Source organism: Copadichromis virginalis, linkage group LG3 (assembly GCF_057382275.1).
Source record: "Copadichromis virginalis isolate Kocher_CV1m ecotype Utaka linkage group LG3, C_Virginalis_male_GT1.1, whole genome shotgun sequence".
NCBI lineage: Eukaryota > Metazoa > Chordata > Actinopteri > Cichliformes > Cichlidae > Copadichromis > Copadichromis virginalis.
In genome coordinates, this window is record NC_140620.1 from 13,156,434 (window position 1) to 13,184,402 (window position 27,969).

Here is a 27,969-nt window from a genome sequence, read left to right on the forward strand (position 1 = left end):
GGGAAGTCCTTCATTACTCTGTCAGTCAGGTAGGTGATCAGTGAAGAACAGCACAGAATCTATGTACCTGCATGTTCAGCTCAATTTGTGGATGCAATAAGAAGTAAAGTGAGAGTGATCAGCTTACCAGTGACTGTGATATTAACCAGGTTACTGATGGCACCATTACTGGACTCACACCAGTAAACTCCGGTGTCGTGAGGCACCAGCGTACTGATTGAACATGATTGATCACGTTGCTGTTGTCCCCGCCCATCTCCACACTCAGCCCTCTGCAGTTTGCTTGTGTTTCTCCTCACAGTCCAATCAGAAAAGCTTTGGTCCTCCTCACAGATTACAGTCACAACATCTCCCTCAGAGACATCAGAGCTGTTGGGACTCTCGATCAGACGAGCTGTGAGGAAGAAGAGAGGTTAGATATCACTCACGACTGAACTTCTGGGACCGCTCCGCCCCCTGGTGGCCTGATCTGATAGTGAAAAATTATTTTCTACCAGGCTGATGTAATAAAGCTGTGGAATCAGGACTGAGGTTTCGGGCATTTCCCCTCGGCTATTTGCAAGTAAGAAGAGCAAACATCTGAAGAGGCACAAGCTCCAACATTTTAGTAATATGAAGAACAACTTTGTTGCCTGACCAGCACGTTGTGGCCTGCAGCCTTCATAGGTTTAAGGTTTAAAAACATTTTTAGGATTATTTGGTTCAGTGGAAACTACTGCTACTGACAGTGAAAACATTTGCAGACCTTTTCAGAGGATGAGCATTTGTTCGAGGGTCCACTTTCTGCCCTGAGCCTGGTTCTGCCGGAGGTTTCTTCCTGTTAAAAGGGAGTTTTTCCTTCCCACTGTCGCCAAAGTGCTTGCTCATAGGGGGTCATATGATTGTTGGGTTTTTCTCTGTATCTATGAAGCGCCTTGAGGCAACTTTTGTTTTGATTTGGCGCTATATAAATAAAATTGAATTGAATTCTGCCAGCTCTTCATTTCTGTGTGCACAGGATTCTCTCCCTTTCCTCTCCTTTCACTGGTGGGTGAGAGGAAGTGGGCAAATTCTACAAATGTCATTTAAAGATTAAACGACTCACTACATGTTAGCTAGATAACACACATGTCTTAAAGACATAAAGACCTGGATGGCCGCTAACTTTCTGCTTCTTAATTCAGATAAAACTGAGGTTATTGTACTCGGCCCTGAAAATCTTAGTAATATCGTATCTAAGCAGATTCTTACTCTGACATTGTTGGGGATCACTCCTGAATTTACTTAAGCCTTAGAAAAGTAAAGTAGCCTAACAAAGTAGCTAAAATCGTGGACGTACAGCATTTGGACAGAGAGAGTGATATTAATTTTCTTTGCAAACAAACAAGAATCTTCAGGGTGCAATGTGTGCTGGGCAGCAGCCAGGAGCGAGGTCTCTGGTGAACCAATCCCTCGCTACAGATTCTAGCGAAGGGACGAGGCGTGTCACATCTCTGGTGGGGATGGAGCCTCAGTGCTTCTTTTAATATCTCTGAGCTTTCCCAATCACAACTATCTCTACTGAACTTTGGCTCCGTCTAAACAGTTCTTTGAATTACTTACTAAAACAATATATGACAGTAATGAGAAAGTGGCCACTTTCATGAGTAAAGCCTTGTAAGCCTTATAAGATTTACTTATATGTAGTCTATGTTGTGATTCTACTGGTGTTACTGGTTCTGCTGGTGAGACGATGTGTTCACAGGAAACTTGAAGGTTTGTACATATTCATTCTTATTCATCGTGGTATTTTGTTTCCATTCTGTCATCATAATTTGGTCCATTTAGATTCTTAAATCATAAAAGTGTTTACTTTAACTCATTTCAGCAGATGGAGAAGATGACATCACCAGTGACATCACATACAGTGTTGTGAAAGCATCAAATCCTCAACACCCTCCAGTCAAAGAAACCAGAGATGGAGGTTTGTGTGTTCACCCAGGTGTCATCCACATACCTGAACCAATGACTTGGTGGTGTTTCAGGGTAGGATAGCAAAGCCCTCTTTCCCACGTCTTCCATATACAAGTTGCCCACAATGGGTGAAACTGGGGAGCCCACGGCACACCCACGTTCCTGCCTGTAGAACTGACCCTTGCATGTGAAACAGGTGGAATTAAGACACAGTTTCAAAAGCAAGCACACCTGGTCCAACAGCCTTGTCTTGTTCTAACTGCTTCAGACAGTCTGTCACCCTCGTCCTGTGACCACTTCCTGGGTCTCTTTCAGTCTTCAAATATAAAGTTTTTACAGCTTATAGATTTTAAGTTCTGCTCCAATCATTTGGGTAAAGATAATAAACACTTTGATGGCCAATAAGTGAAAGTGAAAATGTGATAAACCAATAATATAATTAATAAATAATAAATAATTATATTTTTTGATAAGTGAAGTTCACTGAACTGAAAGGAAATTTTGGTTTGATGATGGTTGACATGTTTTCCAAATAGAAGTTTTTCCTTTAGTGAGGAGATGCAGGTGCAGCAGAGCATTGCTGGAAGAAATGATCCCAAGGGTGGAATCTCCTGAGAAATCTTCAGAGACCCAGCGAGAAGTAGGGACCATAGCTGACAGCCCAGGCAGGGGTTGAGGTCAAAGGTCATGCTGTTTGGGGACCTACTGGTCATCATGAGAAGATTCTGGAACCACAGCAATGACCATAAAGCTGCACTGGATGGAGAGCTGTGCCACGGGGCTTTCCAGAGGTAATCACGAGGAGATTGTGGACAACAGATGGAGATCTGAAGGATGAGGGGAGCGTTCCAAGCTCCAATCGACAGTGCAGAGAGGAAGTTCAAGGATGGCATCATGATTCTGTGAACAGAAAGCAGAAGCTATGGTGGTGACGGGGAATGACTGACAGCAGTTTCCTATGAACATCACCTAATGCTGTGTCACTGTGCTATGCATGCTTTGACACTCTGAAGAGGGTCTTCCTTTGTGTCATTGTTGTTGTCATTTGCATCATGAACAAGACTGCTGAAGTGACTCAACAGGTGGGGTTACAACAGCAGTAAAATCATTGAATCCAATACCCTTTCCAAAAAAGGTTTTCTGCAGAGACGAAAGGACAATAGAGGAGTCATAAGTATCCCCCCACAGGAAGAATGCATGAAATGAGGTGATGAGGGTTGATAGAGGCCATAAAACAGGAGTGCTGACAAAGGCCTGCAGCCTTGAAGACAACTGAAAGCCACATTGACAAACAGCAAAACTAACTGGTGTGTTTGTTATACCCATGTCTGCATACATTTGGACTCTGGTCATATGGACAGTGATAGAAACAACTGGAAGAGACATTTATGAAGCTCTGAGGAACTCAAACCACTCTGCATGTGTGATTTACACACCTGGAGGAGATGCACCACAAAGCTGGAACGATTTTGCAAATGTTAATTTCTATGTTTGACTGTTAACATTCATTTGCTTACTTGGAGGGTGTCAATGGAAAATTGTATTTAGTAGTCAGTATAATCTTTTAGTGATATAAGTTTGCATATGGTAGAATGCTGCATGTAACATTCTAGGGTGTTCACCCCACATCCTAGGAGCATGAGAGAGGTCGTACCTCGTCTTATTGTTTTATGGTAGGATTAACGTAGCTATGTCTGTTTTAGTCTAAGTGCCTTTTGGTTTGATGAACTGCTGGACTTTGAGACCAGCAGGTTTAGGGAAGATCTTATGGGGCCACACTCTGACACCCCCCCCCCCCCCCCCCACACACACACACACACACACACCCAATGAAATATAAAATAAAGACCGGGGCAGTTTCTCAGGCGCGAGTCTCTCAGTCCGGAGGCTGCCCTTGCTTGCAAGAAATTCTGTGTGTTTCTCTTCTCTGAGTCTTTGCTGAAGAAGTATTTTAGAATATATTCCTTAACAGAGAGAACGATGCTCGTCACAGTTCTCTCCCTCATGCACGAGCAACACAAAGAGCTCTGGTGACTTGCGTCTTGTCTTTGCCATTGTAGTAGAATTGTCTTGGCGTTCCAGCAATAGGTCTGTGCTAGATGAACGTATCAGCAACCTTCAAACACGTGTGGAGAATTCATTATTTCTTTGACAGATTCTTTAGTAAATAACAGAAAAAAGAAAGTAAGAGAAAAATCACCTGCACAAGTGCCGAGGTAGGTCTCCCTGCAGAATTGGTTTTCCCTTCATCAGGAGCAGCGCTGGGCTGTTTAAATCACGGACAAACAGGATCCTACAGTTGTTTATGTTTTTAAACCCATTTTGCACAGAGAGGCATTTTTTGGAAAATGCATTGATAGTAATGTTGAATATTATTACACATCAAAAAAAATAACTACAGTAAAATAATCACATCGTGACGCCTCTGCCTTTCTAAATGGAGGGACAGTAACTGTGTGTGTATGTAAGCGTGTAAAACCTGAAGATGGTAAGATTAACAGTATTTTGTCTCTATCTGCCATTCTGCTATTCATCTCAACAATAACGTGGCGCACAGCGTGGCGTGAAAATAGCCTCATGCAATGGAGCAAAATATGGGTGTGTGTGGTTGGAGGATGTGTTCATGCGCACAAAGGGGGGGGGGGGAATTTTTCTTGTGAAACAAAGGGGGGCCCAGCAAAAAAAGTTTGGGAACCACTGGTTTAAACGATGTTAGCACAGAAATATTAGCTTCTGTCATGACTGATGAAGTTACTGGTTAATAAAGTTTCCAGTAAAGTGTTTAATCGCAGCCACAGATTGACTCTAAATATCCCGTTTTTCTTTAGTGCATCTGTAATAAATATGTGCAAGTTTCAGTGCTTCGTTTAAACTGTATGATACTTATACTGACCCAGGGTCAGTGTAAAATACAATCCTAGCTGTGTGAACAAAGCCTGGCTCCTTTAATCCTGCATGACAAACCTCAGGATGCAGGTTATTATTACTCTTTCCTGCTGGCACACCTGTCACACCTGAGAGTCAGCTAGAAACTTACAGTGACGTGGACATCATGCAAAGACTGCCAGACTCTGTAATACTGCAAATGATCAGTGACTCAGGTTAACAAAAAAGAAAGTAAGAGGAAATTTAATTCTATAAAACGTGAAAAATTCCACACACATGTAACTCACCACTGTGTGAAGATCACAGGGGAGAAATCGTTTCTCTGAGTCAGAGATGAGTGTCAGTAACACAGAAGTTGTCATGGTCCCCGCACCTCTCCAGCTGACAGCAGTCAGGCGCTTTGTTTTGTTTATTCTCCTCTCTCGCCTCTGCTCTCCCTTTCTCTCTCGTCCTCTCCCACTCTCTCTTTCTCCTGCTGGGGCGGAGCTCAGTATGGGCTCCTGCTCCTGGCCCACGCACCTGGAGATGATCAGCACACCTGCCGCTGATTATGAGAATTGGAGTCCTACTTAAGATGGCGAGTCTGCTCTACTCGTCGCTGGATCGTTGAGCCGTCAGCGTCAGTCGTCCTGCACTCTGCAAAGTTTGTTCGTGTCTGAACCAGGAGACTAACTGTTTCTCTGTCTGTGTATAGATTTCCCCTGGACCTGTTTTCCCTGTGCACGGTGACTGAGCGTGAGCAAGAGTGATGGAGGAAAGAAGAGGAGCTGTGTGTGGTTGCGAGGGCTGTATGGAAATCTCCCCTCCCTGGACTCCTGCCCCTTTCACTCCCGGACCCTGGAACCCTTTTTCCCAGACACCGTTGTGTGTGTGTGTGTGTGTGTGTGTGTGTGTCACCGTGGAGAACACTGTAAATAAATTCACTTTTGATTTGAAGAAACTTGTGGTCTGCGCCTGAGTCCGCTCCACTTCACACTTTTACACAACCAGATCAGATGAACCAGCTCACACTAAAACATTTTGCTGCACTCTTTACACTTATTTCTTTTCTTTCTGCTTTCTGAGAGAAAAGCTCTTTATTAGTAACTTTTACAACTTCTGGCAGGTTAATGTCTGAACTTTGGAGTGAAACACACGCTTAGTTACAGGAAATAACACCACTGTCTGTAACTAAGTGAATCCACCTTAACACCACCTGTGTGTGTGTGACTGCATTACACTCCCACTGCTGGGAACCTGAACAAGAACCAGAACAAAGTCTAAAATAGAAGCTGACAAACAGCTGCACCACCGAGTGACACTTTATTTTATAAACTTCACAACAGGTTTCATGTTGTGACCTGTGGAGGTGAAAAGACACAAAACCTGTTTTACAGCTTTTGAGCTGCAGGCAGGATTGAAACACACCTTAGTTAAAAGTCAAACAGCAACATTTTCTCCTCCCCTCACGTCACTCAAATGTGACAAACCAGGAAACAGGAAGTTCTTCGTCCTCAGTAAAGAGAGACGCACAGACGATCAGACTGAGCTCAGACCAAACTAGCAGCTTCCTCTGAGTGAGTCCAGCTACAGGAGAGAAAAGTGGAAAACTCCAACACTGCTGCTTCAAGCTGCTGACGCTCCACACACTGAATGTGAGTTTGAGCAAAAACACGACTCAAAGGAAGTTTCAGTGAAGGTGGTAGAGGAGGGAGGGGAGCCAGGACTGACTGTACTTCCTGTCTGCTGTTTTCAGCTTCACTCACAGACTCAATGGCTTCCAGATCAGAGGAGGATCTCTGCTGTCCGGTCTGTCAGGAGGTCTTCAGAGATCCTGTTATTCTGTCATGTAGCCACAGCTTCTGTAAAGACTGTCTGAAGAGATGGTGGAGAGAGAGACCAACACACGAGTGTCCAGTTTGTAACAGAAGATCTTCAAAGAATGATCCACCTTTAAATCTGGCTTTAAGGAACCTGTGTGAGTCGTTCTTACAGGAGAGAGATCAGAGAGCTTCAGAGGCTCTCTGCAGTCGGCACTCTGAGAAACTCAAACTCTTCTGTCTGGACCATCAGCAGCCAGTGTGTCTCGTCTGCTGTGCCTCAGAAAAACACACCAATCACAGATTCAGACCTATCGATGAAGCTGCACAACAACACAAGAAGGAACTTCAGGAAACTCTGGAGCCCTTAAAGAAGAAGTTAAAGGTTTGTGAAGAAGTTCAAGTGAAGTTTGATCAAACAGCAGAACACATTAAGGTCCAGGCCCGACACACAGAGAGGCAGATTAAGGAGCAGTTTAAGAAGCTTCAGCAGTTTCTAGCAGAGGAAGAGGAGGCCAGGCTGGCTGCACTGAGGGAGGAAGAGGAGCAGAAGAGTGGGATGATGAAGGAGAAGATGGAGGCTCTGAGCAGAGAGATAGCAGCTCTTTCAGACACAGTCAGAGCCACAGAGGAGGAGCTGAGAGCTGAAGACGTCTCATTCCTGCACAACTACAAGGCTGCAGTGGAAAGAGTCCAGCGCTGCCCCCTGCTGGATGATCCACAGCTGCCCTCAGGAGCTCTGATAGACCAGGCCAAACACCTGGGCAACCTGACCTTCAACATCTGGAACAACATGAAGGACATGGTCTCCTACACTCCTCTCATTCTGGACCCAAACACTGCTCATCCAAGCCTCATCCTGTCTGAAGATCTGACCAGTGTGAGACGAGGAGGAGAGAGGCAGCAGCTTCCTGATAATCCAGAGAGGTTTGATTATTACATCTCTGTCCTGGGCTCTGAGGGCTTTAACTCAGGGACTCACAGCTGGGATGTTGAAGTTGGAGACAGTACAGTGTGGGGACTGGGTGTGTTAGCAGAGTCTGTGCAGAGGAAGGGAAGCATACTGTCTGGATTATGGAGAATACGGTTCTATCAAGGTGAATACTCAGCATGCTCACCATCAACTCAAAAAACTGCTCTCTCAGTAGAGAAGAAGCTCCAGAGGATCAGAGTGAATCTGGACTGGAACAGAGGAAAGCTGTCGTTCTCTGATCCTGATACTAACACACACATACACACCTTCACACACACTTTCACTCACAGGATGTTTCCATACATTTGGGCTGATAAAGTGAAGGTGTGTCCGTTGAAGGTGTCAGTGTCAGTGCAGCAGATGAGTTGAGGATGATGATGTTTCTAATGTTGTTTCCTGTCAGTGAGTTGAAGCTGTTAAACTGCAGCTGTCCTCCTGCTGCCTCGTTGTTCCAAAGCTCTTTGTTTCTCTTTTAGTTTCACTCTTTCTTTCTGTTTCTGCTGTCCACCTTTTCACATGGAAAATCATTTCACTGTTTCTCACTGAATGACTCCCCAAACTAGATTTGAAATTCTATCAAGTTTCTAATCATTACAAGTGATTCATGTTTCTATTTGATGTGTAAATGGAGATGATTTAGTTTGCTGGGATATGGACTGACATGTGTTGAATGGGAGGAGCAGTTTGTTGTTGTCTTCTTGTCTGTTTATGACAACAATAAATATGTTGTTGAAACAATGATTCATGTTTAACTCCATATATGAAATGTTTCTGATCTTTGAATTCTGTTTGATTAAAGACTTTCTTCATGACACAAATGAGATTTCAGTGTATTAATAGAACTAAATAAGCTCAGAGTTGAAAGGCTGGAGTATTATGTACGTGCTTCACTGTCAGGATCTTCAGGGGGATTCAAAGGGAAACATCAAACTGCTGTAATGAGATAAACTAGTTGGGCTGAACACACTTATCTGTAGTTTGTCTCCATCCAGGATCATCAGAATATAATGAACATGTGTGAAGAGCCACAAAATGCTGCTGCCCTCTCAGCATGATGAGCTCCAGCCTTTGTTAGCAGGACAACAGGAAACATGAGACAACTTTCAGAGACAGTAACCAACTGTGGCCACAAGATGGCAGCAGCTGATCTGAGATCCTTTATTGGACAGAAGGACTCTGCTCTGTGACGTCATCAGAGAGACGGCCTTCACTCTGATAGATCTGACGTCATGTCTGCACTGCGATGATGAAAGCTGATAAACACATTGTTATTGATCCATGAAATCACCTCTGTCCTCTCAAGTGTAGCTGTTTACAGAGCTGAAGAAGTCCTTCATCATCAAAACAGACAAACATGTATTTCCTGTATTAAGTGACGTCATCCTCACTCTGACCTCTTACATACATTCTGTTCAGTTTTCCTGCTGTAAGAAATAAACTGTGTGAAAATAGAAATGCAGGGAAACATCCATTAATCACAGCTGAGCCGTTTGTTTCTGACTCACATTCAATGAGGCTTCAGGTGTAAATACCTCAGAAGTGTTTGTGAGTTCAGTAGAAGCAGACCCAGTCGACCATCATGGCCTCCACAGCACTACACAATGCAACAGAAAGGCCTTCATCATCTGCTGAACCACCTCTGAACCACGACGCTCTCCCTGCATCTAAAAGCTGTTAGTCAGGATGAGATGCTGCTGTGATCGCTCACAATTTACCTGTGAGACCTTTGTAAATATTGTCTTTGTTTCTGGAGGAAACACCTTTAGTCTGTTTGTATTTGGAGTGCAGATCTGGGCGTCCATCACTTTAACCTGCACACGTTTAGTTATTGAGTGTAGTTGATGTTTGGCAGCATTTTATAAGTGACAGTTCATGAACGGTGAAGGAACAGAGGACGCCTGACCATCCTACCTGTGTCAGTAAGAAGACTTTCATCACAACTTCACAACTTAACACAACTGAAACCTGAATTCAGTGTTGCATAGTTTACTAACAGTGTGTGCTGACACTGAAGTTAGCAGTTTGTTTCCTAAGAGCTGCTGGGACAAACCACAGTGACCGGCTACAGAGTTTAGTTAAGGTGGTTCTAACATGTGACCTGTTGAATTATTTACAGGGATTTATTTTTCATTTAAAGCATCATTTGTGAAGTTTTTATGAAGTTTACTTCTTTTATGTTCTTTGTGTAACGTTTAGATTTTCTTCTCTGGTGTTTTGACTCTTCAGGTTTCCTGTAACAGAGATGTAAACCACCGTTTTCTGATGCTGCTGCACTGGGACATAAACACGGCCACTTTATTAGGCACACCTTGCTGGCTGCAGGTTATAACCCCTGCTGGAAACATCCCACAGATTTGGATCCTTATTGCCATGACAGCACCACACAGCTGCTCCAGATGCTGCAGGATGCTGGTCAGGGCTCTAACAGTGAAACTTTACTGAAAGTAAGAAACCTGAGAGGAAATAAACTTTGACTTTAGTAAGCTGAGCTCTGAAGCTGTGATGGAGCTCAGTCGGTGTGAAGGAGGCTGCTGTGTAACAAACGTTTGTCTGAGGTGCTGCGACTGATCGTGGTCATGTTTATTTAAAGAAGTCGGTGATGAAGCAGGCTGTGCAGTCCGAGCTCTTCATCAGTTAACAGTCCTCCAGAGCTGCTGCAGGGAGCTGACTGTCCTCCAGGTGGCGCTAAGTGAACAAAGTCCAAAGAAATAAACTTGGACTGTTTTTTGAAGCCTAAATAAAATGTGAATAAACTTTATAGATACATTTGAAACCAGCTACTCTGTGACTTTACACACTCACACAGTAACAGAGCTGATTCCTGATTGGAGCAGCACAGAGTTAGACTTCTTTTCTGGCTGTGGATTGGTTCGTCAGGATTTCCCCCTTTACAGGTTTAAAAACAATCTCTGTTTTTACATTTTTTGACCTCCTTCTTGTGTCTAAAGGTGAAGCAGCACCAGCCTCCTCTGATCCTCATGTTGTAGCTCTGTGTGTCCAGCAGGGGGCAGAACACCTCCAAACTGTGCCAGCAGCTCTCACTGTGAGCTCAGACGTTTGTGGACACTCAGTTTGTTTGAACATAGTAAATAATCAGAGCTTCTCACACTGTTTATGGGGACACCACCTGCCCGAGGGTGTACTGTGTCAGAGAGGTGGTGTATGGTGCTGGGTGTAGTCTCTCTGCTGGTTCACAGTTTTTACTGAGGAGCTGTGTTCATGTCAGGAAGGTTTCGTCTGATCACTGTGGTGCAGTTTGGTTTACTCTGTTTCTGAGTGTTTGTAGGATCAGTCTCTGCAGGTCACCTGATACCTGGCAGTGAAGTGTTTATGAATCAGCTCCGTCAGATTTAATCCAACAGAATAACATGTAAAACACTCCAGGGCTTTTACTCTGAAACTTTCTCCAGAGCTGTCTGGAGTTTTCTTACATTAAAATATTCTGGGATTACCAGACTGTCCACATCATGTGTCCTACCAAAACTTTCATCCACAAATATACCCTGACATTAAACCCAAATAGATGTGAGAGCGAGTCATTAGTATCAGTACTGTGTGTGTGTGTGTGTGTGTGTGTGTGTGTGTGTGTGTGTGTGTGTGTGTGTGTGTGTGATAGAGATATTCAGGTAACTTACTGGGTTACTGCACATGCTCACACCTTTTCAGCACAACAGGTGCAGTTTGGTGTTTTACTGCCTCCTGCTGGAACAATGATGGCAGCTCTCAAGACTTTATTGGTTATTGTCATTTCGTGTTACACAGCCTGAAACGAAATACTGTTCCTCAGCAGCCTCTACAGTGCAATAACCAATATATTTTAAAAAGAATAAATACAGTTTAAAGGGAATAAGTTTAAAAAAGAGCAGCAAAAAAGGCATAAATAGCTTAAAATCTAAGTTCTAAAAAAACCTCCAGTTTTTATTAATATTTTATTATTTATCAAATTATTATAAACTAAAAATATTTTTTACGTGATAAACGACTTCAGTGCTTCGTCCATGACCTCCTGAAGGTAAAGGGCCCAAAGAGCCAATCAGCAGGTCTGAAACAGGAAATATGACTCATGGAGAAGTTCACAACAGTTTCAGCTGCCATTTGTACTCATCACCATGGAGACGGTCTCCATGGTGGAGGCAGAGTGACAGTGTTGTAGATGCTGCATTTTGAAGCCTCAGTGTTTATGTTGTGCCCTTAAACAGGGGAAATAGTGAGGAGAGGTGAAAGAGCGGCACAGACACGCAGCTCTCACTCTCACTCGTCTGTATTGAGTGAAGGAGGAAGCGCGCGAACCCACCTACTGGAGCCCTGAGGCATTAACAATGGATCGACGCACAATCAACCCAGGCAAAACTTTCACTACTTATCTCCCTCTATATTCCCACTGCATATTCTATTCGAAAACAGTCAAAGCAACAAATAAAACATTAATAAGGGCATGACATGAAATGTAAGGAACAGAGATGTACAACTTCAAAACTAATCAAATTTATGATCCACCACATTTATATTTTTGTTCACAGCCATGTACACATCAAACTCTCATCTTTCTGTCCAAAAACAAAACAAAAAGATTCCCTGTAAATTTGACCTTTTCCTTCAACTGTCCATTATAGCGTGGTCTTCCTACTTATCTTGACACAATACTCAGTCGCGTTGCCTGCTGCAAACTTAAAAGAAGTCTGACGAATGAAGTGACTGTGAGTGTGTCTGACGTCACGGTGTGTGTGAAAAGGTATCCAGCTGGGGCAGACATGATTCTGCAGGTCACCTGCCCAGTGGACAAAAAGAAATAAAATAGTTGTGTGGATGATATATGAATGATAATGTCACACAGTGGAAATTTGTATTTATCTTGTATATTGTTTTTATTCTGATTTTTAGTGTTTATTTATGAGTGTTGTTTTATTTGCATGGTTTTATTCTGTTTCTATTGCATGATTTTTAGTGTTTTATGTGACATGGTTTTTATCCACTGTGGACTGGCTGCACATGGGACAAATTAGCTGATAGGGACCACCTGCTGAGGCAGGGGTGTGTCCAGAGGTGGCCTATCAGCTGTGTAAAGACCTTTTAAATACAGGCTAGCTGAGCACTGAAGGAGAGAGGCTGGAAGGTTAATGCGAGATGGCCAGTGTGATGCGGCGACCAAGTCCTGACCTCATGGAACGGCAACAGTAAGAGACAACGCGTGTGATTGGCAGCAGGGCAGAGGTTTACCTCTGCCTGCATTTGTGAATAGGGTCTCTACTGTTGTTTACTGGGTGCAGCTGGATTGGGAGAGGGTCACCATGGCCATGAGCCAGGGCCGCTTCTGGGACCATTGTTCTGGCCCCTATTTGTTATGTTGCAGGACACCGACGCAAGGGGAGCTGTGGCGGTGGTCGCATCATGGATTCGGGTGCAGAACGCAAGCCGGGCTGGGAAGTGATGGGCCAGCGGAAGGACAAGAAGATGGGTGGCTCTTTCTTTGCTGAAGACGGGGCTGGCGTGGACTCTGCTCTAAAGGAGGAATTCCTGGCCTGCTGATGGACCCATAATGAACATGTGGCCTAATTATAGCAGGGGGGGTTTTAGTGAATGTAGAAAATGGTAGTTTTATGGGTTTTAGAATTGTTTTTAGTAGAGAGCAAACATTTTATTATGTACATTTTAAGGGTGTTTTATTTGTGCTCCCTGGCCTAGTAATAAACTGTTTCGGATCAGACCTGCTCCCTCTCTGTGCCCGTGGTATCTGACTCGCTTGCTCCCCCTTGTATTTTAAAGAATCTTTCTTTTTAGCGTGACATTCTGGCGCGACCGCTTTAGTGTCCGCCGCGCGTTACATTAATACGAAGAGCGTTTTGTGTCTCTCAGCCTGAAACAACTGTAATGCCACTTTCTGTTTTGGAGAAAGGACAGTTAAAAAAAGATGTGTGTTGTTTTAAGCAGTGATGAGAATAATGAAGATGTGATGAGAGAGCAACACAAAAGTATAAGTACAGGGATGATGCTCTTTACAGGAAGGGTCAGAGCAGACTCTACCTGCTGAGGCGGCTGAGGTCATTTGGAGTCCAGGGAGCGCTTTTAAAGACCTTCTATGACTCTGTGGTGGCATCTGTCATTTTTTACAGTGTGGTATGTTGGAGCAGCAGTTTATCTCCCGCCCCATGCATGTAGATGTTGCTGAACTGCAGAGCTGCTTCAGTGACAGACTGCTGCATCCTCGATGCATGAAGGAGCGTTTCCGCAGGTCCTTCCTCCCTGCAGCTGTCAGACTGTACAATCTGAACTGCTCCCAACAAACACAGATGTTTACATCAGCGCTGTATCGTGCACTGTTTTATCAACCGATTCACACTACAACCAGGGTTGCCTCTTATCTGTATTTAATTTTATTTAATTTAACAACAGGATGGTACTCAGTTTTTGGTAACCATTGTCCTTCATGTAAATATGTAAGAATTGTGTATGTTTCTGTTCTGTGTCATGTGTACTGTTTGTTTGTATATGTGTTTTCTTGCTGCTGTTACACCCAAGTTTCCCCTTGTGGGACAATTAAATTGATATAACAACACTCGTGGTAAAGTTGTGGACTGGAAGAATACCTGACCAAGATTATCTTGCAATGTTTTGCAGCCGCCAGTCAAGGCGGTAGATAAATGTCTGTGATTGTCGCAGGTGGCTGTGTGGCTGGCAGGAGCTCTTTCCTATCAGTTTGTCCCCACCTTCACCTATGGTCACGAGCTTTGGGTAATAACCAAAAGAATCCGATTCTGGATATGAACTGCAACTCTCTTTACATTGGCCTTTCCTCCACCCTTCTCGTTAGATTGCAGACTGTCCAGAATGCGGCGGCACGCCTTTTGACAGGTAGCAGGAAGTTTTCTTCCATCACTCCTGTTCTTGCTGGCTTGCACTGGCTTCCAATTAAATACCGTATTCAATTTAAAATATTACTTTTCACCTACAAAACCATTAATAACTTTGCGCCGAGCTACCTCAATGAGCTTCTCAGGTTACACACTCCTGTCAGAGCACTTAGCTCTGCTACCCAAATTCTTCTGGAGCAACCTCGTTCTCGGCTGAAGTCTCGCAGTGACCGCGCGTTTGCTGTAGCTGCCCCGGTCTTATGGAACAACCTTCCTGTCGCTATCCGGGCGTCTGACTCTATGCCACTGTTTAAATCACGGCTTAAGACTTATTTCTTTAATCTTGCCTTTCCACCCAGTTAACACTTGTGTGCGCTGGTACATTTTTTATGCTTGTGAACTACTTTTATATCTTATGATGGTTTTTATAATTGATACGTGCCAGGTCCTTTCTCTTTTCCCTCCCATCTCCCTTTTCCTATTTTATTTTTGTCAAGCACCTTGGTATACCCTTGTTTTTTTAGTGTGCTTTATAAATAAAGTTTATTTATTTATTTATTATTTGTTGCTGTTTAAGTTTGTCAATTTCAGACCTCTGTCTCTGAAGTTCAACGTTCTGCATTTCCAGGTCTTTCAGTTTTGCGACATGGTCTGACAGAAAAGAACATAAATAAGTCAATATGAATTTTATTTATCTGCATCATTTGAATCTTTTCATTTTTAGTAGGTTAGATTATTGAATAAATAATGAATAAATAATAAAAATAAAAAAATTAATGAGAAACGTTAGTGATAGATTCATGAAGTGACATTGATATCTCTGTAACAGGGGCTCATATGAAGGTTTCCTCATGCTGTCATTTTTCTCACTACCTGACATCATACTCTACCTTTATTCTCTTGTTTTAAGGTCCTGATTTCCACTTTCTGTTCAGCCACTGAGGCAGTCAGCTCTCTGAGCACAGCATGGACTTCCTGTGGACAGGGTTGTTGGTTTGAAATCTGCTGGTCAAGAATTTCATCATCTGCCTCTGTCTGATTTGTGGAAACAGAGCAGACCAGAAGCAACAGCGAGAAAAACAGCGTGATCTCCATTCTGTCAGTGAAAACTCAACAGTATCTGTGTGTCATCTGCAAACCTGACTGACTTTTATATTACACAGTACAGAGGGGAGGTCACTGTAGCATTAGATTCAACCTTATTCTAGTGAATCAGTGACTAATGTAATCTTTATGACTTCAGATGCAGTACAAGGAGAAGAACAAGTGAGTATCAATGATTGTCAACTGATAGTAAAACATGAGCATGTGTGTTTCCACCAACTGACCAGAGCTTAGAGGACAAATATCAAAATGTGTGTTCAGATACAGATGTTTAAGCAGCTGTGAAAGAACATATCTGGAAGTTTTTGGCACTGAGGAAGTAATTGCCTTTGATTATGGAATTCCTCTAATAACTCAGAGCAAAAATACTCTAAGCGACAAAATGCATAAAGTAATCTTTACAACTTTTACAAGGTACAAGACTACAAAGAGATAAACAAGTGAATGTCAATGATTATCAGCCGTTCATAAAATTAATCAGCACGTGTTGTTTTAGAAAATCCAATGTGAATGTAGGAACCATGAAGGTCACTGACATGGTATAACTTGAAGATGAACTTCTACTCTTCATGTGTAACATGACACTTGGTTGACCACCCTTCCCACTGCAGTTCAATAAACCACAGCTGTGCTTTTTTGTTTCTTTCTTCTCTGACCACTTAGGTGAGAAAGCTAGTGTTCAATGCTTTTCAGAGAATGAATTAATCTCTGACCCTTCCACTCCAAGCACTCCTCCAGATGCAGTGAACAGTCTTATAAGCAATACAAGAGCATGCTGAAGAGTCTTGGTTGCTAAATACAGCAAAAGTATTCGGCCCCCTTGAATTTTTCCACATTTTGTCACATTACAGCCGCAAACATGAATCAATTTTATTGGAATTCCACGTGAAAGACCAACACAAAGTGGTGACCACGTGAGAAGTGGAACGGAAATCATACATGATTCCAAACATTTTTTACAAATAACTGCAAAGTGGGGTGTGCGTAATTATTCAGCCCCCTTTGGTCTGAGTGCAGTCAGTTGCCCATAGACGTTGCCTGATGAGTGCTAATGACTAAATAGAGTGCACCTGTGTATAATCTAATGTCAGTACAAATACAGCTGCTCTGTGACGGCCTCAGAGGTTGTCTAAGAGAATATTGGGAGCAACAACACCATGAAGTCCAAAGAACACACCAGACAGGTCAGGGATAAAGTTATTGAGAAATTTAAAGCAGGCGTAAGCTACAAAAAGATTTCCCAAGCCTTGAACATCCCACGGAGCACTGTTCAAGCCATCATTCAGAAATGGAAGGAGTACGGCACAACTGTAAACCTACCAAGACAAGGCCGTCCACCTAAACTCACAGGCCGAACAAGGAGAGCGCTGATCAGAAATGCAGCCAAGAGGCCCATGGTGACTCTGGACGAGCTGCAGAGATCTACAGCTCAGGTGGGGGAATCTGTCCACAGGACAACTATTAGTCATGCACTGCACAAAGTTGGCCTTTATGGAAGAGTGGCAAGAAGAAAGCCGTTGTTAACAGCAAACCATAAGAAGTCCCGTTTGCAGTTTGCTACAAGCCATGTGGGGGACACAGCAAACATGTGGGGGACACAGCAAACATGTGGGGGACACAGCAAACATGTAGGGGACACAGCAAACATGTGGGGGACACAGCAAACATGTAGGGGACACAGCAAACATGTGGGGGACACAGCAAACATGTAGGGGACACAGCAAACATGTGGGGGACACAGCAAACATGTAGGGGACACAGCAAACATGTGGAAGAAGGTGCTCTGGTCAGATGAGACCAAAATGTAACTTTTTGGCCAAAATGCAAAACGCTATGTGTGGCGGAAAACTAACACTGCACCTCACTCTGAACACACCATCCCCACTGTCAGATATGGTGGTGGCAGCATCATGCTCTGGGGGTGCTTCTCTTCAGCAGGGACAGGAAGCTGGTCAGAGTTGATAGGAAGATGGATGGAGCCAAATACAGGGCGATCTTGGAAGAAAACCTCTTGGAGTCTGCAAAAGACTTGAGACTGGGGCGGAGGTTCACCTTCCAGCAGGACAACGACCCTAAACATAAAGCCAGGGCAACAATGGAACGGTTTAAAACAAAACATATCCATGTGTTAGAACGGCCCAGTCAAAGTCCAGATCTAAATCCAATCGAGAATCTGTGGCAAGATCTGAAAACTACTGATCACAAACGCTGTCCATCTAATCTGACTGAGCTGGAGCTGTTTTGCAAAGAAGAATGGGCAAAGATTTCAGTCTGTAGATGTGCAAAGCTGGTAGAGACATGCCCTAAAAGACTGGCAGCGGTAATTGCAGCAAAAGGTGGTTCTACAAAGTATTGACTCAGGGGGCTGAATAATTATGCACACCCCACTTTGCAGTTATTTATTTGTAAAAAATGTTTGGAATCATGTATGATTTTCGTTCCACTTCTCACGTGTACACCACTTTGTGTTGGTCTTTCACGTGGAATTCCAATAAAATTCTGTCTGGACAATGTCATATCATGAGTAATAATTAAAAATAATCCATATACATAAAACAAACACATGCACACACACAGTGACATTTTAGACCTTCAGAATACTGTATATACTTTGGGCATCTCGGTGCTGATCCAGAATCCTTACATTATTATTTATTACTAGAGCTACAATAATAAAGCAATGAGGACGGGGAAGTAATAAATATGAAATAATGTATTTATGATGATTCCATTTGTTTCACTATCCACTCTGTGCAGGGCAAAGCTTATTACATGTTTAAACTGTAGAGATACAATCATTTTACTGCTGTAAAATCCAAATTTTGTCTTATTTAAAATATAAATCTAATATAATCTGCTTCTTAATGTATGTTCTTTAAAATACAGTGTGGCGTGGGTGTGGTCTCTGGCCAGCTGCAGAGGAGGGGTGACGCAGTGAGCTCCCGGGGCGGTGCAGGGGCGGGGTGAACAGGTGTGCTGGGATCTGACAGTGATTGTGTCTCTTTATATGTTGGCAGTGACAGTCGGAGGAGGAGGGCGGACATGACAGCAGAGAGAGAGCGGGAGTGTCTGTGTCCCTGTACAAACGCACAGTATTAAATAAAAGTTCGGCTGTCGTCAAATTCGCTCCAGCTTATATTTCTTGGGTCCAACGTTACATACAGCTTGTGTTTTTTAATATATCATAATTATAATAATGCATAATTATGTGGACATGCATATTAGATCGTTTTTTAGTGGAATATAATCCCTCCAGAAAGGCAGGAAAAGCTCTGTAACTTGCTTTAAAACGAAATATGTTCTAAATACTTTAAAACTAAATATGTTCCCTAAAACGGTGACAGAGCTACAGACACATGACAGCCTTACACAGGTAGCCAGCAGCTATGACCAGCACTACCTGTGCAGTTAATACAAGGACAGGTAATGTTTGTCGCGCTGTTGCACACACAGCACGCTCGTTTGTTTCAGTTCGTCAGTTGCAACAAGACAGCTTACCAACGTGTACGTCATAAGCTGATACTCCTGGGTGCTACACACTACAGTGTACGCTGTACACCTACTTACTGGTTTTGTCGCATCAGTCTGTGTCTCTGAGTTAACTTGTGTTTCTCCTACAGCTCCGGACCGCTAAAACTGCGCGTGCTCTTTGTGAGCTCGTTCCCGGCTCGTAACCAGCGCGTTCTGCCGTCAAGGGCGATCATTGGTTAAATGTGATCATGTGACTGATGCAAGCCAGATCCTTTTATTTAGCAAAACTATGATTAATAGTTAAATATTATTGTTGAGGGGCACAGACAGGACTCCGCAAAAATTTTTTAAAAGTTGCCTCAACAAAAGGGCACTCTGGGCACCCATCAGGAAAGGGGCGGGTGCTCAAGCCCCCCTGCACGTGCCTGCTGTTACACCATCGTAGGTTATACAGGCACTGATCCAATAGGTGTTTTGGCAGCCATCTGCTGTGACTGGTTGGGGGTGACGGAAAAGAGACGAGGGCAGATGGCGACAGGATAAAAGACACACATCAGGAAGAGACAAAGTTTATTACTCCTACTGATTAAATATCACAAACAACAGCCAATACAAACTAAACAACAAGCTAACAGGGGTGCTGCAGTCTTGGAATAAAACTGCAGAGATGATCAGTCTATGAAACCAAAGGTGCGTTTTATATTGGGAGAAGTACCAAAAAATGTAAATAATGGGATATAAACTTGGCACTAGGACAAGCAAATGATTTTAAACTGGGCAGGAAAAATAAGATGCTTTTGAGTGGAGTCTCATGGGTCCCCCAAATATTTGTATCTTTACAAAAAATAATAATAACCAAAGCGCAAAAAAAGAGTAATATTTGGCATAATTAAAACTTGCCTACTAAGAATGACATAAAAATTACATAAAGTAGCACAAACACTTTAATATGCCACGGGTAAATTGAGCTGTGGCATTTTTCCTTTTTAAATCCGCCTTTTTTCTGAGCTAATTGAAAGCTGTTTAGAGATCCGTGGTTCTTTCACAGAAAATGATGCATTACTGTAAACTGAACACAATATAAAGTATTTAAAATGAGTTAAGCTTTACACATGTGCCGCAGTGACATTACTGCAGGTGTGATTTTCGGTTTTCGGTTTTCGATACCCATCCCTAGTAAAACCAATGTGTCCTGCATTTGAGTCCAATTATCATGAACATAATTTCTCTCTTTTTAGTTAATAGATCAGATTGTGTGCTTTATAACATGTTTCCTTTATTTGCCTTTTCTTTCTGTGGTCATGTTAAAAAGCAGAGTGTAGTATATTGTTAGAGAATTGAGCCTGTCCACAGTAAAATAGTCACTTCTTTAAACTTAGTCCAAAATGGTGAGAAGAACCTTAACCTCACCTCAGAGTCTGACCTTAAACAACATTCAGTGTTCTGTTCTTCTTTCTGCTTTGTCCTCTCTTGTTTTCATCCATGTTTCTAGAGTTACATTTATTTATACTTTGTGTCGGCTCAGTGATTTATTTTTCTGTCTGCAGGTAGAAAAATCATTGACGTTTGCAGATGACACAGATGCTGTTATGTTTTCAGTGACTGAATGGAGATCATTGCAGTTTTCTTTGTTCTTTTTCCACAGATCAGACCACGAGCAGACTGCACTCCAACAACCCCGTCCACACTACATTTGACTGGTACTCACACTGCCCTTGAACATAAACTAAACAACATGTTGATTCCACCATGTTAGAAGATTTATAGAACTATCATATCATCCCCTTTATGCCTCCGTACTTAAGTAAGTACTTAAGTAAGTAAGTACTCATTCACCCCTCTTTCTGTCATGGTATAAAAAGCTCAGGTTTGCACAGACACACATACTACGTCTGAAAAGAAGATCCAAGGTAAAGTGTTGGGTCGGGTAGTGAGACTATGCTTAATGGTAATTTGTGACATGACAATATTGCTGTAATTTCCAGAGAAATTGATGGCGGAAGGAAGAAGATCTTGCACAGTTCATTTTGCACTTGCATTAGAGCATGAAGCAAAGGTGGAGAGTCAGAAGACTGAAACTGACCAGTTGAAACAACAGCAGTTTTTTTTAATCATACGCACTGGACTCTAAACTAAAAAGTGATTATTAAATGTGAAAAAATGTAAAATTGCTGTACTGCATGGTAATTGGTTTGTTTCAGTGTCATGGAGCTGCAGATGTTTTAGAACATAAATCCTGAAAAATGCAACCAAAACCACCCCAAAAAAATTATACACCAGCATATATGTATATATATATATATATATATATATATATATATATATATATATATATATATGTATATATATATATATGTGTATATATATATATATATATATGTATATGTATACATATATATGTATATATATATAATTTTTTAGGGGTGCAACGATACACAAAATTCACGGTTCGGTTCGGTTCGATACTTTGGTGTCACGGTTCGATATTTTTTCGATACAAAAAAATGTTCATGCATTTTTAATTTGTCATTTATTAAAATTATAAATATATATTTTAACTCAAAAGTACAGTTTTTAAATTTAACCCTAACCCTTGTGCGTGTTTTTTATTTTGACAGCGAATGCGCACCTGCGGACCACTTATGTGCAGCCCTGGTTATTTAGCTCGTCATATTGCAGCCACAGAAATTATTTTGTCCATGAAACCATAAAGCTGCACTTTCTTTTTGTCTTATAGTCTGATTTGTCATAACTTCTCCGTTTTGTGGTAAGCTTTTCTTTGGCTGTCACTTCTTCACCCTGACCTGTCTTATTTGGCTCAGCAGAACTGAAATATAAATCCTGCTGCTTTTACACACGCACTCACATAAGCTCAGCGATTCTCTGCGCGATCAACCTCTCACATGTTTAAGCTGCGGGAGATTTCACTTGTCATGTTTGCATAGTAAGCTAACGATTAATAAGACGATGTCAGAGGAATTGGTGCACAAATTATCATCACTCACAGATCAGTGCTGTCGCTCTCTATACACCGTTCGCACGATTGCAAAGTGAAAGCAAAAAAACAAGCGCAAATTCAAACGCGACTTCAATATGTCACATATTGACAGTGGCTCACCGATGCCAATGACATAATTACCCAGCTACATTTCTGAAAGAATGCAAAAGCATTGACATAGATTTTTCCTACAATAGCCCGACGGGCAGGGAAGAGATAGATTTTGGTAGCCCGACTGAAAAAATCGCTAGCTCCGGGACGTCGGGCTAGCGATATTGCAAGCCCTGTATCTGATTGAGGACACGGAAGTGATCCCAGGACTATGTTATGGGTAGCCAACACTTTTTCCATGTTTGAACTTAATGTGACCACTAGAGGGAGGTATGTGCCTCTTAGTGCCATAAGCCAGCTGTGCAGCAGGCAGGTTGTTTGGCTTCATTTTTGCACAATGGGAGGAGGCGCTGTCGCGTCGTCCATGTTTTCTACAGTCATTGATTTGGACACAGCCAATGTGTTTAGTTTTACTCTTCCCCATGTGATGTCATTATGTCCATTTGTGTCAGCTTTTTTCCCAGGTGCCTCCACTTCCCCATCACCTCATATGTGTATGTAAGTCTTCTGTCTCCCTTTGTTCATTGTTGCTTCGTCTGTGTTCCCACCCCCATGTCCTCATAGTCACAGAGTCATAGTGTGTGTCATAGTGCCCTCATATTATCACAGTATGTCATAGTTGTTCATAGGTTTCTTAGTTCTCCTGTCACCAGCCAAATAAAGGCTCGCTTTTGGTTTCAAGTTCCATCTCTCTGCCTATGTCTGTTCGTGGGTCGTCTACATACACTCCACAACCGAGACAGGAGAGGAACCTGATAACAGCTGAACGTTCTTTTGTTCACACGGAAAATAGGTGTGAAAGGCAAAATTATAAATTGTTTCTAAAAATAATTAAATAAAGCTGTTTTATTAAATGAATATATACATAATGCAAATGTGCTCATAAATGAGTTGACTCTGTGTTTTCAGAGTTAACAGATTCATTCAGCGATATTGTCTGGATCTGAAATATTGCAGGTACACGCAGAGTGCAGAGGATTTTTACACATACACTGATAATTGTTTTCTATAAGTCTCTGGGTCAGGAAGTCCAAACATGACGTCCTGAACTGGGCCTTAGAATAAGCTGAAGGATAACATTAGATAATCAAGGCAGGATGTGTTTTTGTGTCCATGTGTTTCTGATTCCAGGAGGAGCAGATACCAGGTGAGGTCGGATGTGGACGGGGAGGATTCGCAGCAGACTGCCACGTTGGATTTGGGAGAAGATAATAATATTTTGTCATTGTCAAAGTATAAAAGCTGTACAGCCCATTTCAGGGTTAGGGTTGGGGTCAAAGTGAAACTAGAAATATTTAGAATCACAATGAGTTCAAAGCGTGAGGAGGTCTGATGTTCCAACAGTGTTCAGGATGAGAATTATTACCTGCAATGCTCCAGTTTGACCTCATGGTGGCAGTGCCGTCTCACTGTTATAATGGCTACACTCAGACTACAGGAGAGAACAAGAGGCTGTACTAAAACTCTGATGTTTTATCGTGTGTTTATGACATCATGCTGACGTCAGCCTGATAATACCTGTTGATTCAACTAAACAGCCAAGGTTTCCAAGGTTCTTAAATGAACCACAAACTACAGGGTAAGAGTGAGCTGCTGAAAGTCAGATCTGTTCTTCAAAGCAGACTTTCAGCTTTATTACAAACTAAGAGTCGGATCAGCACAAATACTGACACAGAGATGGCTGCTGGCACTGCGCTGCTCTGCTGCACTTTGCTGTTTGTCCTTGTCTTCGTCTCTGCAGGTGAGATTGAACTAAACTGAGGTTCTCTCTGAGATAACAAGAAGTACAGGAGGATTATTTTCATCTGGATTCAGTTTGTCTGTGTGTGAAGGAGACACCAGGCTGGGTGGACACTTAACATCTGTAATCCAGCTGTGACAGAGACAAAGAAGTGTAATGTGTGTGTCAGTGTGATGTGTTGTAGTGTCAGGAGTCAGGATGCAGCTACAAAGCTTCTTGTTCAGTGTATACAAACAGCTGTAGCTCCATAAAGGCAGCATGCAGAGACTCACAGTGTCTTATAATGAGAGGCTGCTTTCTCTCACACATTATGTTCACTTATTATCAGCACATGTTGTTGTTCTGTGGAAGCTAACATCTTGTAGTTTCTGACACTTTGCATGTTTAGCATGAGGCTAAAATTCCCCCTCAGTGGGTCACTGGTGACCTGCTGGATGTTCAGAGGTTCATTAAATCCAACATGACTAAAAACTCAAATGTCAAAGTGTTGTTTCCTCTTTCAGAGCAGAAAACCATCACAGCTGAGTCTGGACAGGACGTCACTCTGACATGTCGAGCTCCAAACAACAACATCTTCGCTCTAGAGTGGGAGAGAGCTGACCTGAAGTCAGGAAATGTTCTTTTCCGAGTTGGTTGTGATATTATTCTAGACGACCAGCATCCATCTTTTAAGAACCGGGTGGATCTGCAGGACAAAGAGATGAAGGATGGAGACGTGACTTTGATTCTGAAGGATGTGACGATTAATGATGCTGGAACATACGAGTGTCGTTTCCTCATGGTAGAAGCACGCTCATTCAAACACAGCTTCATCAAACTGGTTGTTGATCCTCCAGGTGAGTGAGTAGAGTTGAGTGTGTGTGATCAGAGGTGAAGCTGCTTCCTGGTTGTTGATGTTTGTTTGTTGTATGGATGAGCTGGTGGATGTCAGAGGTAGACAGATGTTTCTCCAGCTGTTGTCTTTGTGGCTGGTAGTCTAGAGTTGTAGAGCAGCATTGTTTGGTTAGAGCAGAAACAAAGACATTTATGTCTCTTCTTCTCTTGCTCTCTAACTCGTCTGTAAACATGTGTGGGGAAACTCAATGTTAAAGCCTACAGCTGGAGGGGGAGGGGAGGGGTGGAGCTGGTGGTTGTGAGTCTGTGAAAGTGAATCCTGCCGGTGCCATAGCTGCTGAAAACGTACTTAGTGCAGACACAAAACGTCCATCAGCTTCAAAGTGTGTCAGAAAAATGTCCACATGGTGACTGATGGATGAGAGAGGTCCCATTGTTGTTGTTGTGCACAAATCATTGAACAACACAAACACTTAGAGCTGCTTTCAGTGCTGCCTGTTTTGTTACTGCACACATTTCTGATGGTCCTACAGTCCAACGTAGCAAACGTCTCCCTGAAGCCTCTTCTTAGAGACCAAAGGTTGGATCAGAGCGAGCAGCTGAAAGGACACATCTATGAATGCAGTCAGACACTTTCTCACAACCTCACACTTCATCTGGTCACATTTACACTCAGGTTCTCTGTTAGTCACTGAGATTACAGACTCGCACATTTAAAATAATCTGAATGTTGGATCAGATGAAGTTAATATTTTTTATTTCTTGAACATATGTTTAATTGTTGCTAAAGCTTTAAGTAATGCACTGGTGACCTGGTGTATGTTAACAGGTCAATTAATCAAATCCAGAATAACTCAAATGTAAGCTAAACAGCATAAATATTAAACATAAACAACATCATATTTCCCCCATGGCACAGTCCACTCAGCACTTCCTGGAGTTTCTCATTTGATCGTTCATTGACACTCATGACTTACAGAGACTCTGATCATCAAACACAGGAATAAAACAAGCAGTGAGCACAACAAAGGATTATTAAAGAAGGAATATTAACTCTATTCTAACTCTAGTAACTCTACACCAGGAAACCACCAAATCTTCTGCAAACGTGATTTTAACCAGTCAAAATGTTTTTGGATATTTATTTAGTGTAGAAACCTAAAAAGTCAGTTTTATTTTTAGATGTTTGGTTGTTTTGAACAATTATATCAAACTGTAAGTATGATGTTTGGTATATAGTATTATATATTGCATGGTATTGATATATTGCACTGTTTGAAGTGCTTCGTATATAAAAGTAGTAAACTGTGTACACAGTGTTTGGTGTGACAGAGCTGTTGTCACTGAATCACAGGTTCAGATGTTTCAGCCTCATAATAAACAAACACGTTTTCAGAGACTCGAGGATTTGACCTTCCAAAAGTCTCAGACATGTTTTAATGAGCTCTCACAGTCTGCAGCCAAACAGGTCAAATTATAAAGAACAGCTGGATCAACCCAACATGACCTCTGACCCCGAAGCAGCTGTTAGACCTGTGTATTTGAAAAAAATTATGATTTTTTTATGGTGAAAGCAAGATTCCAGACTGCAGTTTTGGTCAGATCATGTTTTTAAATAAAAAGCAGAAAAATCAACATTAACATTTTCTCACTTTATAAATGTTATGAATGATTTTTTCATCTAATCTCCTGAACTAGAAGAGGACACCTCACAGCTGTTTCTCACCTGCAGGTCAGCCAGGAGGAGACAGAGATGAACTGTGAGTCGGACCATCTGAGGACAGACAGAAACTCTCCTGAACATCCAGCAGTCGACTCTGATGATCATCATGTTCAGACTCGGACCAACAGTGTGTGTCTGTGCTGTCAGTGACTCTGAACTACAGTTTATTCATCTTCAGGCTGTTCATGAGATTTACTGACACAAAGTCAAACTGTGTTACAAACACACATGAATTTCTGATCTCAGAGTCAGTGAGTGTTGGAGCTTCAGGTTAGACAAATTAACTATTTTATGTTGGTGTGATTGTTTATTAGCTTCATGTGACTTTTTCTTCTTTAAGTACAGTCCACTGGAAAACACTTTGTATAAAAATCATCTCTTTGGCTGACATTGTTTTTAGTTTGTAAACCAATCTTACCCAGTTTAACAGATTGTACAAACTGTTAACGTCTTTCTCTGATCCTGCACTGAGAAGTTTGACAACCTCTTCAACTTTTCTTTAACATGACACACTGTTCAGCTCAGATTTAAACTGCTTTGACCTTTGACACCAGCAAAACATCCTGAACAACTTTGCTGGGTTGAGACCTGATTACTTTTCATAAACAGACCCATAAGACAAAAATATGAAACATATTTTCACATTTTATACTGTTGTATAGATGATGCAAACTTTTGTACACTGATGCTCTTTTGGGTGAAGTTTGACTCATTTGTTTAGATGGATTTTCAGATCCACCAGTTTGGCTCAAGTTAGAAACATTGTGATTTTAGGGAAAATTGCCACTCATAATGTATAAATATACACATCATGTTTGTGTGGATTTGTAATGAGACAGCAGTGAAGCAGTGAAGTCATCCTGTTGCCCACAGAAACAGACTGTGAATTAGTAAAGTAACACATGGAGCACATGAGGAACAAAGGTCATACATGTATCTCCTGAAGTGGATTCTGGGTCTCTGACTTCCTCCCACAGTCCAAAGACATCAACGGGTGTTTTTTATTTATCCGTGTGTGCTGTGTGTGAATGTGTGGTTCCTACAGAACTTAATGGTCAGTAACACTAACATGTAAACATGAGTACATCACATCAGCACATGAAAGAACAACAGTGTGGCATTAATATTACAGCAGTGAGGACAGTGTGATGAACTGATGCTCTGATCTCTGGTCTGACCGAAGCTTTAACTCCAAACATCTCTCCACTGTTAGAGCTTCTGCACTGTTTCAGGTTCAAATCATGGTTCATATTTTCATGGCCTGATGGTGTGACGCCTCCACCTACATCACTGAACTGCTCCACTTCTGTACTCTTCTCTCTGTGGCCTTCTTGAAACATCCTCTTGGTGTTTGTGGGGTTTTTCTCAGTTCATGTGTGCCTTATAAGAGTTTGTTTTTTAAAGACAATGACAATCAGTGAATTCCTTCTGTGATTGAATGAAATATGAGCACTATGTAAGTGTGTAAGTGTTAATAAAGATTTACATGTACCTGTTGAATTCTCTTTTCATTGTTTTTGTCCCTCCAATAACAGACAAACCTCTGTTT

At 42.1% G+C, this 27,969-nt stretch overlaps 2 protein-coding genes and 1 long non-coding RNA gene across 3 annotated transcripts in view; 2 read left to right on the plus strand and 1 right to left on the minus strand.

The window, feature by feature from the left end:
• LOC146712885 (complement C1q-like protein 2) overlaps positions 1-15,533 on the minus strand; it is a 25,229-nt gene extending 9,696 nt beyond the window's left edge. The window contains exon 1 of the mRNA XM_085445576.1: positions 15,329-15,533. Within this exon, the coding sequence (XP_085301702.1) occupies positions 15,329-15,533 (205 nt within the window). The remainder of the gene's footprint in view (positions 1-15,328) is intronic.
• On the plus strand, positions 6,559-8,339 carry LOC146712886 (nuclear factor 7, brain-like). Its single transcript, XM_085445538.1, has one exon. The coding sequence runs from the start codon at positions 6,571-6,573 to the stop codon at positions 7,957-7,959; it is 1,389 nt and encodes a 462-aa protein (XP_085301664.1). The 5' UTR covers positions 6,559-6,570; the 3' UTR covers positions 7,960-8,339.
• Positions 15,534-24,369: 8,836 nt separating the features above from the next.
• LOC146712887 (uncharacterized) lies at positions 24,370-27,920 on the plus strand. The gene is made up of 2 exons (XR_014917461.1): positions 24,370-24,699; positions 26,430-27,920. It is a non-coding gene; the product is annotated as an uncharacterized LOC146712887 (long non-coding RNA).
• The last annotated feature ends 49 nt before the right edge of the window (positions 27,921-27,969 follow it).

What these genes read in the sequence shown, in the direction of transcription:
- LOC146712886 (XM_085445538.1), top strand. Translation starts at nt 6,571, where the DNA reads ATGGCTTCCAGATCAGAGGAGGATCTCTGCTGTCCGGTCTGTCAGGAG.